At 39.2% G+C, this 14,944-nt stretch overlaps 1 protein-coding gene across 1 annotated transcript in view; it reads right to left on the reverse strand.

Moving 5' to 3' along the window:
- Positions 1-4,773: 4,773 nt before the first annotated feature.
- dmrt1 (doublesex and mab-3 related transcription factor 1) overlaps positions 4,774-14,944 on the reverse strand; it is a 28,099-nt gene continuing 17,928 nt past the window's right edge. Inside the window, 2 exon segments of the mRNA XM_076730372.1 lie at positions 4,774-4,934; positions 12,801-12,803. Of these exon segments, the coding sequence (XP_076586487.1) occupies positions 4,774-4,934; positions 12,801-12,803 (164 nt within the window).

The raw sequence follows: 14,944 nt of genomic DNA on the forward strand, positions 1-14,944 counted from the left end.
AAATATGCACATGGAGAAGCAGGTAGCGTCATTATTAATGTGCTAATTGTTATCAGAAAGAAGAAATATGAAGCATAATATCTAACATTTAAAACAAAATAGTTGAATATTCACTATTGAAAGTGTAATTGTTCATTTTTACAGTATGTGCATTTATATCCAATTAAAATCACCCTTCAAAAAGATCATAGAGTTAAACTTGAAATAGAAACAACTGTGAACATCAGTGAAAAATGATTTCTAAGGTTAAAATTAAAACCTTTTTAACAACAGATATAATGTAATTCAATACATACAGACAATACAAAGCCTACAACTATTTGGTAATTCATTAATTTACTGATTTTTATTATATTTGTCCATACTTCCCAGTTGTATATAACAATAATTCCTAGAAAAATAGAATTAATCAATTAAGGTGACCTGGACTCAGATAATAGGCAGAAAATTGATGGCTGACCATCAGGGGTCCACATGGAATACAGAAAAATGTCAAATATAAAATTAATGATTTTTCCTTTTTCTCCAGATTTATGATGACTTGAGGAATCGACATGTTTTTTCATGAATAATATCCAATCATGATTTTGCAGAAAAATCTTAATTCATGCCACTGAGCCACTTGTGGAGGAGAGTGAAGGCTTACTAAAGGGCTGCTGTGCTGCTCTCAGATCAGGCCGAGCGCGTGTAAAGACAAATGATGGGTAACGTCCTCAGATTAGCTGTGGATGCACAGCGTCACGGCGGCCTGTTAACTTGGTTTAGTCCGTCTAGTTCCGCCTGTTTATTGGTGCTTGGCTCTCGGGGCTGGACGTTTATGACCGGGGCTCTGCCTGTCCTTCAAACAGCACTGTGGTCCTCCACCACTGGTCAGCAAACACAGAGATGAACTATCATCTGCATCCCCTGCCTGGCAGCACATGCATGAGGATCAGCATTAAAAAAACTGAAGAGACAGTCTGAGTGAGACCCATCACCTCCTGCAGGTAGAAAAGAACGAAGGAATTGAATTTAGGCTAAAACTGTTCAAATCAGTGTGATAAAGATGCTTTTTTTCTGTTGTAGCATCTTTTTGTGATTTAGTTGAATAAAACTGCTGTGCCATTTTGAAAAAGGTTTTATATTTTTGTTTCTGTAATTTGCTTTAATTGTTATTAAATTTGTTTCATAGTGTGTCACAAGTACAAGTTCAGTGATTCCCTATCTTATTATTTTAATCAAAGAATAATCTTATTTTCAGATTCTCACACTCATTTCAGAAACATCCTTGAAACAAGTTGTTTTCTGTCGGAAAACAGTTGAAATAACTCAGCTACACTTTCCACTTATTTATCAAAAAATACTTTTTGGACTCAATAACTAACTAATAGATTAATAATATATGAACATCATATAAAATAGCAAAAATCATCTCCACCTTGACTGCTGTAACACGACTTTTACTTGTAAGCTTTATCTAAATTGTATGAATCAGATGATTTAACTTACTCAAACATGTGAAAGAAGCCAAAATCTCGATCCATCGTGATAAACTCATAGCATCAGTATACAGTGTGAACAGGTTTGCTGACTGTCCTTGCTGATGTTTAAAAGTTAAAATAAGGCATGCTAAACCTTAGCCTAAGGTTCACTATTAAACATGTTACACATAAAAAAAAACAAACACAGAAACAAAAAACACTCAGCGGATTGATTTCAACTATTTTCGGTCTTCCGGTCCCCACCCACTCACTCTTTTCACTGCAGGTAACAGAAAATGAAAACGTAGTTTGAGGAGCAGAGCGAAGAAATTCCTCTGGTTCTGGAGAGTAAAGAAGAAAAAAGGGCTAAATGCAAATAAGATGCTAATCACACTACAGATTCCACTGAAGCAAGACCGGACTGGACTGTTTGAGCTACCAATGGTTTAAAATACAAATTTCACACCAATTTATGTATTATTGAAAATATTTCACCCCACCTAAAGGCATAAAACAACAGCTCATTATCAATTTCCTTATTTTCTCTCTACTGACCAGAGTTTGTACTTCCTCATTCATCAAACTGTGATTCCCTGGCTCTCTAATACAACCATCCCAGATCACCTGAGCAGGTGTGGCACTGAGAAACGTTTGCAGAGCTGAAACTCCACACTAAACAAAGACCTCCACTTTGCTCTCCACTCCACTGATCCAGTCTATTTCACCTGTGCTGACTGAAGGCGGCATCCTCAGGTCTGAATACATCTGAACGGTTCGAAGTTTCCCGCTTCACCTCTGAGCTTACAGCGTCCTCTTCCACACTTCCTGTCTGTATGGAGCGGCCATCACTCCACCAGGAGGTGTCACGGTGGGATCCGAGCAGATTTTATCTATTATGGGAGGGCGTGATTCATGGAGGCCGAGACAGCTCAAGGAAAACCAATCCTGTGACACTTTCTCCCCTGCGCTGTACACAGGGCAGCAGCAGCTACAGAAGGACAAGGCAGCGGCAGCCGCTCGCCCCTGACAACTGTGATAAAATGGCCTTCCTTAACTAAACTCGTAAAGCACGGGGCAATAAAACTCAATCTTCTGTAAAATCCAATTAAGTCATTATCTGACTGATTGTATCTTTAATTGAAAACAGAAGTGACAGTAAATTTCTGTGATATATCAGGATCAATCGATACTGCTGTACAATCTGGTCTCAAGAGGTGATTTATAATGTCAAAGTCTTATAGGTAACTCCACATTCTTCTCTCTAAAACCACTGGTGGATGAAATTAAGAGTAAGTGCGTTTCATAAAAAAACAAGATGGTCACGTTATTGATTACAACAGATGGGGCAGAATCCAATGAATGTTCCCACAGCGCAGCAGAAAGAAAATACAAGTAATTTTCTTTGTCTGTTTTATATCGTTGTTTCAGGCACAGCATCACATTTACACTCCATCACTTAGAGCGTTTTTATTTCCCTAAAACTTGTAACGACATAAACTCCAAGACTCCAAATTACTTTTGTTGCTGTCTTATTCAAACACGAACACAAATAAACACTTTCAAAGCACGCAGTTGGAAATGAATCTCCATAAAACACGAAACACACAAACAGTCTGCAGCAGTGTGCGAGTCAGCGTCAGAGGCAGAAAAGTTGGCAAAATCAGCTGACTCATTTTTTTTTTTTTCTTTTAATCAAAAAAACTTTTAGTCAAACTGCACAAGTCGAAGGTGTGCAACACAGGAGTACTTTCATGAATTCAGGAAATAAGAAAACAACAACACTGCGGTTAGGTATTAAACATTTTTAAAAAACACAGCTGGCAGGCAAATAACAAGTCTTTTTATTATCGATTAACCGGCTGACATTCAATTTACTGTCATTTAAGATGAGAAAAATCAGCAAAAACGAACATTTGAGAAGCAGAACACACTTTTGCTTGAAAATGCCTTAAATGTTTAACGAATTACTGACTCATTTTCTGGATCGACTGATCAATTAACCAGCTAACTGTTTCAGCTCCACACATTGCTACTCCTCACTCAGCAGCTCAGCCTCTGCTGTATCTACAAGGTCGTACCAAAGTGTGTAAACAGTTGTAAACAGTGATCCGTGTGCACAGCAAAACTCCTGGCCTGAAGGGGTTAAATATACAATTGACATGCAAATTCTATGGTATAAACGATGCCTCTGGATCGGCGCCATAAATAAGCAGCCGGTGCTCATCACATGCCAGCACAACGGAGGGAAACATGATTCATGTCTAACCTGCCGCTTTATCTTTTCCTCCGGCGTGTCGCACACTGCCCTGCCGAGGAAGGCTCGGGTGCAGGGAGGCGGCTGTTGGAGATGCTCTCTACTCTGAACTTCCAGTGAAACATTTGTTTATACCAGCAGACAGAAATGTAGGCAGCGCTTTGAGCCTGCTGACCAGTCCAAAACAATCGAACCGTGACGTCTTTAAACAAAACTTGGCATCAACTTTGTCTTTTAGTTCATTGGACCAAAAACTAATACAAATAAACCACTAGCCTATGAATTACTGAATAAGCACGAGAAACCAGGGCATCTACATGACTACATATGGGTGTTTTTTTCTTTTTCTTAAAAACATTTTCTAAATAAGTTGTTCAGTAACAGCGAAGGCAGATACTGAGGTGAAAAAGTGTATTTTATCAAACACCAAGCCTGTATTCTGATTGTAAAAGGATCGTCCATGAACATGTGACTGATAACAGCTCACTCATCGCTGGAAACATTTCATGACTGATACTGTTTGAAAACTGCACTCAGCAAATTTACTGTCAGTTAGAAAGGATGGCAGCGCCGTCATTCTGCATGCTGTGTCACTTTGTCGATTGGATCGTTAAAAATACTTTACTTTGCATTACCGGTTGCTTTCTGGGGAGGAAAATTAAGCATACAATTGTACAAATACACAACCAGTCAGCATGTGGTGTGCATCATTGGTCCAAACTTCATTACTGATCAAAGAGACTTATTTCAGGTGTGTTTCCTCATCTTTAATCTATACAAAGAGCCTAATTCTGAGGGGTGCTTCTAAATATTTGCATGTTGTTATTTATGAAGTCACTTATTTTCTAACCTTTCAAGCATTCTATGGTGGTGAACTGCCTTCAACAGGCGATTTAACAGTTTTGAGGCTGAAAATGAACAAAACTTTGAAACGAGTATGTAATATATGTTATAGTACCTCCTGGACAGAAACAGAGAAAGCAACCGTGAACTACGAAAATGGTTTTTGCTCAACTGATCTCATTATGCTTCTGTCGTATGTTTGCTTCTTAGCTTCTTCTATTCGGTGGTATCAGCATCAATGATGGAGTTGGCGGTGAAGTTTGGTGTCTCAGTGCTGGCCTCACACTCAGCATGGACGTCCGAGTTAACGAGGGAGCTGATGGACCTGCAGGTCAGGGTGGAGTCGTGACCAGCGGTGACGCTGCCGGGTGAGAAGGCTGCAGAGATGAGACAGACAGAGTCCTGCTCAGAGATCCACTGAGGAGGTCAGCTGACACACTTAAGGCCTCTGCATGTTTCAAAGTGCTTGTTGGATTGTTCATCAGCAAACCGTCTATTTTTTCTACCTTTAAGTGTGTGCAGGTGTGAGAGTAGCTGAGCTTCTCTTTCAGGCCCACAGTACTTCCTGTAGTGCCATCAGCAGATGAACTTATCCAATCAAATATCTCAACATCTGCTACACAATTGTGGTAATCATAGTTCCCAGAAGATTCATCCTAATGACTTTGGTGATTCCTTGACTTTTCCTCCAGGTCCACCATGAGGCTCACATTTGCAGTTTTCAGTCTCATGTCTCGAAAACTAACAGATGGATGGCAATGAAATCTCCCAGGATGAAATATAACCACTGATATTTACTCTAGCGCCATCATCAGGTCAACTGACATTTCTGGTCTGGGCTGCATCTGTAATGAACCTCTTCACTACACAGGCAACCTGCAAATGTAACTTCATTGCATTTACTATGTGGGGATAAATGCTTTGTGGTAGCATGGTTGTGACACTACTATTTACTGCATTTGAAGCAAACTCATCAGGATCATCTGGTAATACTTGATGTTCACATTTTGAGTTATTTCTTATAGCTGATCAATGATGCAGTAGAGTTCGTCCACTGCTCCAGGAGGTTAAATGTTTCAGCTGGTGTTGACTTTCGATAGTGACAGGACATGTTGTATCACCTACAGTACTGCTCTGGTGAATCCTGTTAGATGAAGGAAGTAGCAACAGCTAATTTCTCTATTAGAACAGAAATTAAAGGATGACAAAGAAAGCCTGAACCGTGAGCTGATGTGTTAACAGTGATGAGGGCTGAAGTCATAGTGGGACATGTATTAGGGGAGTTCTATGTTGTGGGAACACTAGAATATCCTACAGCTGGTCCCCATTGTGATATCAACATTAGATCAGCAAAACTGGGCTATTATATGTGGTAAAATACCACTGCTAGGATAATGTCTACTAATCCTAGAAGTTGTAATTCCTACAAATGTAAAAGCCAAGCATAACCAGATGATCCTGATAAAGTAACGTGATCAGGAATAAAGTAGTTTATTGTGTTGGTACATTTCAAATTGAGAGAAAATTGGCTTGATTTTAACTTTTCACATAAATGTGTGAGTAAATTTTGCTTCAAATGTAACAAATACCAATGTCATAACCACTTTACAAAAATAAAAACATTTATCCCCACATCATGTAAAAGAAAATACTTAAAACACAATTATGGTTAAAAAAAAAAGTGTGTTTATACACTTGAAAAATAAGTAAACCTCAAATCCTTCACGTCTCTTTCAGGTATTGAGCTACAAATCTTTTTTCTTGGATACTCCTCAAAGTCATTAATATGATAAATTCGTATTGCCTCAGAAGAGCAGCACACATAAAATGAAAAACGCTGGCGTACTGTAAGGCAAGTAAATAAAAAGGAGAACAGCAATACTATAGTGAGACAGACAAAACAGCAGAGTGGTATCATCAGCACTGCAGAATGAATGGTCCTCTCTGTTAGGGCTGTATTCACCTGATATAAATATGACTGTACAGTAAAATGATTCTTAGCAAAGCTCAGGATTTATAGCAAATTGAATCAGTCATCAAAAAGGGAAGACACTGAACACAAAGCAAAACCATTAGGTCTTTTACAGTTAACATGAGAGCTATGTGCACCCACCCATTTTAATACTCGTCTGCAGCGACTACACACACTAATAACTCTGTGAGGCCAGCAGACATTTGGAAGGTTGACATCAAGCTACTGTTTGTACATTTGAATGTTACCAACCAACGTGGACCTTAATCACTTTTTTCATTGTTTTATCCTCATTTATAACCTCTATCAAGCCATAATTCATGACATTGATCTGCGAAGATTCTCAGCCTGTTGTGTACTCACCAACAGATTAATCACTATCTAATTAAGTCAAAACTATTGGCAACAATTCTGATAGATGATTCATCTTTTCATTCATCTATTAAGTGAAAACGACAAACACCAGTGCAGATTCTCAGCTGGCTGGAAAACGTGTCGTCATAAAGATGAAAACGGGGCTGTTTTCCGAGCTCACGAAAAGTTGACTTTTTAGAGATGCGTGGTTCTCGCAGGACAATGATACTACAAACATATGATTGAGTCCTTACTACAGGTGATTGCTGAGGTGTGTACAGGTGAGTATAAGTAGTCACGATGTGTCATAAACCCTATCAGTCAACCTCTAGTTTAGAACTAGTCAAGAGCATCCCTAAGACACTTGAAGTTATAACTCATTATGAGTCACATCATTAACGTTTCCTGACTGTTCATAGTACATCAGAAAGTAGCACACCTTCCCGTTAACATCAGTGGAGGGCAGATCCAGAGGTTGGCTGATTGTTCCCATTTTCATATTTGAGATCTCCGATAGGGATCCAGTTGCCAGGGGGCAGGGGGAGTGGGAGGGAGTGGGGAGAGTTGCATCACAGCACGGCAGAGAAATGCCAGCATGAACAATCAAATCAAAGAAAAACATTAGTATCTCATATTCATCTTTAGAGTCTATGTGTCTGTGCTTTGTGCAGCAACATTGTGGTGTAATCTAATTTATGCACGATGTCATAACGCTCCAGAGTTCACTGCACCAGCTGAAGTTCTCTCTGAAAACTACTTAGTTTAATGCTAAAGCTGTGTCGATGTTTGGTTGCACCGCAGAGATGTAAGGTTCATCTTATCTACTCTGTCATATTTTATGTCATTTGTATTTCATTGAGGACTTTACACCTACTAAGGGCTAAGCAGCTAAGATTTAAGTTGTAATATATGCCTACATGGCACAGTTTCCACTGGTGCAACCCTTAAAATGCTGCACATAAACTCTCTGCTATGTTAGAAATTAGGTTCAAATAAGGCTCCATTTCAACTTACATACAGCTGGTACAACCCAGGGGGCGTTTGGGCCTTGAGAAATGGTGATAAATATTTTTCTCACTGTATTCTGACATTTAAAAGACCAAATAGATCAATCAGAAAAATGATCTGCAAATCTTCAAAGCAATGATTATTTGTAGCCTTAATCATTACAGAGATGAGTATATTAACTATCAAAAGGAGAGCTGCTCATTGAAATAAATGTAAAAAGTGACTGTTTGAAAATGGGAATTATCTTTTAATAAAAACAATGAATTTTCTTGCTTATGAATGACATTTGACCGTCACCACGGTCAGACGATACCGAAAAAAGTTTCAATGTGTTCCATTTGAGGACAAGTCCTTTTCCTTTAAAGACTTTTACATTTTCTGATTACATGTTTATTAGGAATAACCTCCTGATCAGGATAACATTCACATAAACAAGTGTGGATGTCCAGTGTTTCCCAGAATCCTCAGACTTCACTGGCCTCCCTCATCCCTCACCCGTCTCTCTCTCTCTCTCTCTCTCTCTCGCTCTCTCTCTCCTCCTCAGCAGTGGTGGGAGGGGATAGAGGAGTAATTTTTCTCCTCATTAACTTCCTGATTGGTTTCGGACTCCAATTTTTGCCCGTCTGCAGTTTGTCACCAATTCCAAACTGGCAGCCCAATCGTTAATACTAATGTTTGTGTAGCTAAGTGCACCCAGCTCTTTTTTTATCCCTCAGCGGTCCACTTGTACAGCAATAACAGCATGTGAGTGGGGGAGAGCAGCTGTGAATTAGCCCATTCAGTGTTAATTCTCTGTCTGTTCATCAGCAGGAAATCTACGATGTAATTAAAAGCTGAAAGCAACTGGACGTGTTAGTTTCACTGGAGACGTTAAATCACGACACACTGCTGTACACATGTTCTCTGTTGCATCCGACCGTCCTCTGCTCTCCTGCTTAATACAGATTAATGTTGCTGAAACACCAGAAAGCCTTGTTCTCAATTAGTCGTCAAGCACCATGACACCACGGCTGCAACTAATTAAACAATAAAGACATTTTCTATTATTTGTTTTATTAATTGTTTGGTCAAATGTCAGAAATCTAAGATGAAAAAAGGGACTCTGAAGAGTTTTCAGAACCTAATATAACATCTTCAGACTGCTTGTTTCCAACCAACAGTCCAAAAATATTAAAGTTGCTGTGATATACAGTAAAGAAAATCAGCATCTGAGAAGCTGGAACCACATAATGTTTGTTTTTTTTGCATGACAAAAATAATGATGTGACTTGATACTTGTTAATTTTCAATGATACACTTAATTAATTAATCAACTAGTCGAATCATTTCAGCCCTGACGTCATGAGGCGACTCCACTGTTAATACACTTTGCAACCATCCACTTTTGTTCTGTATAACAACTTATTTACTGCCTTGAAGCATGATTTCCCCAGTGCTATCATTTTTAGGCCATTACTATTTAAAAGAAGAAGAAATCTTAGATTCATGTCCTCATTGCAAAATGAGCCCAATCAACAGGATTTTAAGAATCACAAACAAACAGCTCTGGAGTCATGACTCACAACTTTATGGTGTTGGTTTTCAGCTGATGGTTGTGAGCAGACGGCAGTTTTTCAACTACTTTTTAAACAACAGTTCTTTAGCTCTCCCCTATGCTTCTCTTCCTTTCTTTGTATTTATTTTATGGTCGTTTTTCCTCTATTTTTCTTCATGTCAGGATTTCATTGTATTCCAATTAATACATGTATGGCTGGGTATCGGACATCAGCCTTTCTTTTTTTTTTTTTTGTCTCCTGCACAGACCAAAGTAGCACCAAGTATTGGAAACTGATCAGTGCCACAAGCTGGCATTCAATGCCTGACTACATTCATACTTATTCAATCAGTCTCTTATTGAACTGAATAACAGTTGCTTATTTACACATTCAGCAATCAAGGAGAAAGATTTGAATTCATTTGGGGTCCTGACCACCTGAAGAATTTAACTCCAATATTCACTCTCTTTTAGCTCTGTTTTTGGTCTCTACCAACTCCTGAGTTAAATATCTGCCTCTTAAGCTGCTAAATGCTCCACTATGTTCACCAGCTAGTCTCTACCTGTGTCTGCCTGCTGTTTGGTGCTAAGCAGGTGGTGAACAGTGGGTTTTAGAGCTGAACGCCAGTGACTGTGAATCAGAAAAGTAGTGGCCTGCAAAACCAAAACAATAAGCTGAAAAAAGCTGAAACTCCTTAGAGCAACGGGGAGCAGCAGAGTTGGGTTGTAACTCTCTGTGGATTCATCATTACAAGCGACCCCTTTCACATACAAGTGGACCAGTCCATTGTAAATATAGAAATATTGATTATAGGAGCTTTACATGAAAAAGGATTTTGTTTCCTCAAAGTAAGGTATCAAAATTTCTTTTTTATATCTGAGCCACACCCAGCCCTAAAATGTCTGTAACAAGACAGACTTTAGCTGCTGGCGAAGCTGAAAGAGAGTTTATTCTCCTGAATGAACTTTTGCCCTTTTCTCAGTCACTCAGCACTCTATATAAGATTTCCAAACTATTAAACAGTCTTTGTGTGGAATAACAAAAGGAAGCTTTTTTAACCTCCCACTTGTCCTGTTAAGAGAGGGAGGGAGGGAGTCAATGAAGGTGCAATCATTTCTGCTGCTGCCAAAGAGGGGAACAAAAGCCCAGATGTGAGAGGAGATGGTAATTCAGTCTGATCCAGCCAGGATAAGCTCTCTGTGGGTTTCATACTCCACACTCATCCACTGCACACAAGGGTCATGGGGGTAGATAACACTTAAATAAACACAAACACACACGCACACACCTCGCATTAAACTGCAGAGATTGAGTGATCAGCTGAAGTATCTGAAAGAGCAGAGACCTGAAAGAACAACTCAAATCTATTTATTTCCAAATAACATCAAAATCAATTAAATTGCTGTAATAATTTTCCATTTATGTGGTAAATGTTCTCATGAACCCAGGATTTTATTACTTTAGAGGCTTTTCAGTTTGCTTGTCAAAATTCAAAATATAACAACCACTCACAACTTCACACATGTAGTAATAAACTGAGGCAGCACAATGATGAAGTAATGAATGTGGCCATGATGTGTTGCCATGAACTAATTTTATGACGGCAAGTAATTAGTTTTTCTATTATGAAATTGATACGCAGATTATTTTCTCAATTCATATATTTATGCATTCATCTATGAAATATCACAATTTCCTGAAAGTGGCACATTGAAATGTCTTGTTTTGTCTGACCAAGTCTAAAATCAGAAGATGTTAAATTTACATGCAGAATAGAAAAAAGCTGCAAATCCACACATTTAGAAGCTGAAACTCAAATGTTTGGCTTTAACTAAAATGATAACTGATTATCAAAATAGTAATCAATTAATCAGCTCATCGTATTGCTCATTGTTTCAGCTCTAACTCTATTTGAAATGTACGACATGGTTTATGTACTTTTGCACACTTTTGAAGTGAGGCTGTTTTCATGCTGTGGGACAGGGCTTTTAATTCCACTTCACAGATACCTTAATGCTACCACCAGTATGCAATGGTTCTATAGACAATGGTGTGCTCCTAACTTTGCATTAACAGTTTGGTGTCGGCCCTTTTTCCTGTTTCAACATGACAATGCGCCTGCACACAAAGCCAGGACCATGAGGAGATGGTTTTCGCTGCAGGGCTTGCTGCCAAACATTGAACCTGACTAATTCTCCTGTGGCTAAATTGGAGAAAATCCCTGCATCCAGGTTCCAAATTCTGCTGAAAAGGGCGAAACCAGAAAAATGGAGGCTGTTACAGCACTAGATTAATACTTAAGGTTTGGGGGCAAGTTCAGCAATTACATATGGGTATAAGGTTCAGGTGTTTGAATACTTTTGGCTATGTAGTGTATTAAACGTTATTTCATGATTACAATTTTCAAAGAAAACTATGTTACTAATAGGTCTCATATGTGTTTACATTAATTAAAAATTCATTATGTTGACACACTTGTGATAAGGCTGGCTGTGCAAACCACAGTCTTCTTCAGCAGACACAAAAGTTACCAAAAAACAATCAACTGTCTAAATTTGTCAGTGCTGTCCAGGGACAAGAGCACTTAGTGGAGGCTATCATCAAGGGAACAAAAATTCAATCTTAAGAATGAAGAGTAGCCTGTCACATGACAAGGTTGACCTGGGATTAAATGGCTCCCATTAAAATGATACGAGCTGTGTCTAAAAAATTGTCTCTGGCCAGTTTGAGAGGGCCCTGCGAGTGTCCAACTGAGGACAACCCTTGTAGAGATGGACGTTCCCCTCAGAAATGATATGGGTGTCTGGCTCCTCATCATCAGGGCAGCAGCAGGACTTAATGGCCCAGAAAACTCAGTGAAAGGGCAGACGGGCAGGCAGGCAGGCTTTAAATACTGAGCACTGAACAGTGGGGGCTCATGCCACTCAGCTGATGTTCACACTGCAGACCTTCACCCTCTGTTTCAAATCACTGCTCACATCTGACTCCTAATTCTGATTCCTAAGTCTTTTATGATGTAATCAATGTTAATAACAATTTGACTCACAGCAATGCAGAAAAGATGTTATGTATTAAAAGCCCAGGCTGCTTTTTGATAGTCAAAGTTTTGTAAACGTGTTCAGAATAACCATGTTGCAGTGTTCACTGCAAACATTAACTTTTTATGCTGATAATGCTAACAGCATAGGAAAGAAAATCTAATGTCTCACATTGAGAAACCAAAGCACCGAACAAATTATAAAGCTGACCTAATGATGGAGCTAGATGATAAATTAAGGGATCACCAAAGACTATGACCGTCTGTACCAAAACATACGGTAAGCCATCCATCCAACAGCTGTGGAGAGATTTCACCCTGAATAATAAATGTCAACCTGCTGGTGATTAAAACTCATCCACTGGGCGCCATGAGTGTCCATAGATGTTTGAAGTTGTTCACTGGATGAGTAAAAAATGCAACTTGGCACTTCAGAAAAAAATCAGAGGATCACCAAATTCATCCAGATTCATCCTCTGGGTACTGTGGATCCCTGTACACAATTTCATGGTGCTTCACTTATTTCCTGACATATTTCAGTCTGAACCAAAGTGGTTGATGTACCACCACTGCACACCATCCCTACAGCCACGCTGTTAGCATGGTTAAACAAGCAATTTTGGGGGAATTTCATTTCATATTGGTATGTAGGCATACATGCAAGGAGACACAGTTGAAAATTGCATGTTTGATAATTTAACAACCTCTGATGTCTGATCGAAGTGCCTTTGCTGAACTGTGACTACAGCGCTTACAGTAAACCTGAGCGACTAATTTCAAGCCACATCAAACACCTTCATCAGAGAACTAAATAAAGAGTCAAACAATAGCTTTTGCATTATCATGATGTGTACGCAGTTAAATCTTCTACATATTTCTCATTCTCATCTTCCAAATGAAGAGCTGTTGAGACAATTGCTCAAAGGGATGCAGTCTGTTATGCAGCCATTACAGGGGTTCAGAAAACACTTAAATGCTCATTATTGGCTTGCTGTGGAGCTGAGGGGCCAACACAGTCTGACAGAAGGCATCGGTGTCGGGGTCAAAGGCTAATTAAGGAGAGAAGAACCTTTGCTCCTGCATTGTTAACCAATCTGTCCCCAGTGAAGATGACTGCCGGAGAGGCGTGACACAGCCCTCGTCCCTATGCTAAATCTCCATTTCGGCTACTGTGCCCCATCAACTCACAAAATGGCCTGTCAGTCTAACGTTGGGCTTTTTGGCATGATCTGTCGAAAAGTTATGGATATGCAATAATGAGTTGAGGCGGTCGATCAATATTTGCGGGACTTTTCTATCATTACATTTTAAACAAGAGATTCATTGTGAGTCGACAGGGTAAGAAAAATGCCAAAGAAAAGGACACAGGAAGAGTGAAATATATTGCTATGGAGAGAAGGACGCCTCCCGCGGGTGCTAAAGCTGCCATATGTGTTTATCCAAGTCGTTCAGCTGTTTCAGAGAGCTGCCAAGGCAACATCATTTATCAATCCACGCTAAGCCGCCACTGCTCCACAAAACAATGCAAGGAAAGTGACTACAAGAGTATGATTACAGAGGAGGCACCAAAACTAACCGAGTTTGTTTGATACGAGCATATAAGGAAAAGAGCATCCACTTGTTATCCGGTATGTGAAGTATTTTATATGCAGATTACATTTAGATACATGCAGTAAGCACATGCCGATTCTGCGAGTTACTGTTTTCAAATGGTAAAATAGAACGGTTTTATTAATTTGGACAGACATCGATCTAAACTGAAGCACACAACCTATGCTAACCCTCCAGATAAGGATATTATTCCAGGAATGTTATGACATAAATTTGCTCATTTTTATAATTTTATTTGTTTACATGGAGGCTTCACTTGTGGAGGTCAGAGAGGAAAAATGTGAATCTATATCAACATGAGCAAAGAAGATGGTACAGTTTAGTTCATTCTAGCATCTTTCCAGGAAAATACACATTGTCACCTGGAAATCACAATATGTGCAATATATCGTGTACTACACATTTTTTTCTTTAAAAAAAAAAAAAAAAAGTAAAGTAGGTTTCAGCCCTCAGTAGCATCTGCAGATTTTGACTGTAGGCCCAAAAAAGTTCAACCAATTAGATGGTCAGGGCAATCTGCACACAGCCCAAGAGGCAAAAGCCAGATAAGCTAGATAAGCATATCAGCATCTCTATCAACTTGTCGCTTACTTGGTTTACAGCATATGGACAGTAAGAGAGATCTAAGTTAGTCATTGAAAATATAACATGTTCAAGCAAAGTCCTTAGATATATAACAACTTCAGAGATAACCAGTACTTCACATGGCAAGTATAGCATTCGCAGAAAGAGACAGTGATATTTGCGGACACAGGGCCTCCAACTGAAATGACTCACACGGCCTTTGTTGATTAAATACTGCTGCACAAAAAAGCATAAGACAAAACAGAAGTCAATAGAATCACATGTCATTTCAAGTCCCTTGAAGCA

The sequence above is a fragment of the Chaetodon auriga genome, chromosome 5 (genome assembly GCF_051107435.1).
Source record: "Chaetodon auriga isolate fChaAug3 chromosome 5, fChaAug3.hap1, whole genome shotgun sequence".
Classification (NCBI taxonomy): Eukaryota; Metazoa; Chordata; class Actinopteri; order Chaetodontiformes; family Chaetodontidae; genus Chaetodon; species Chaetodon auriga.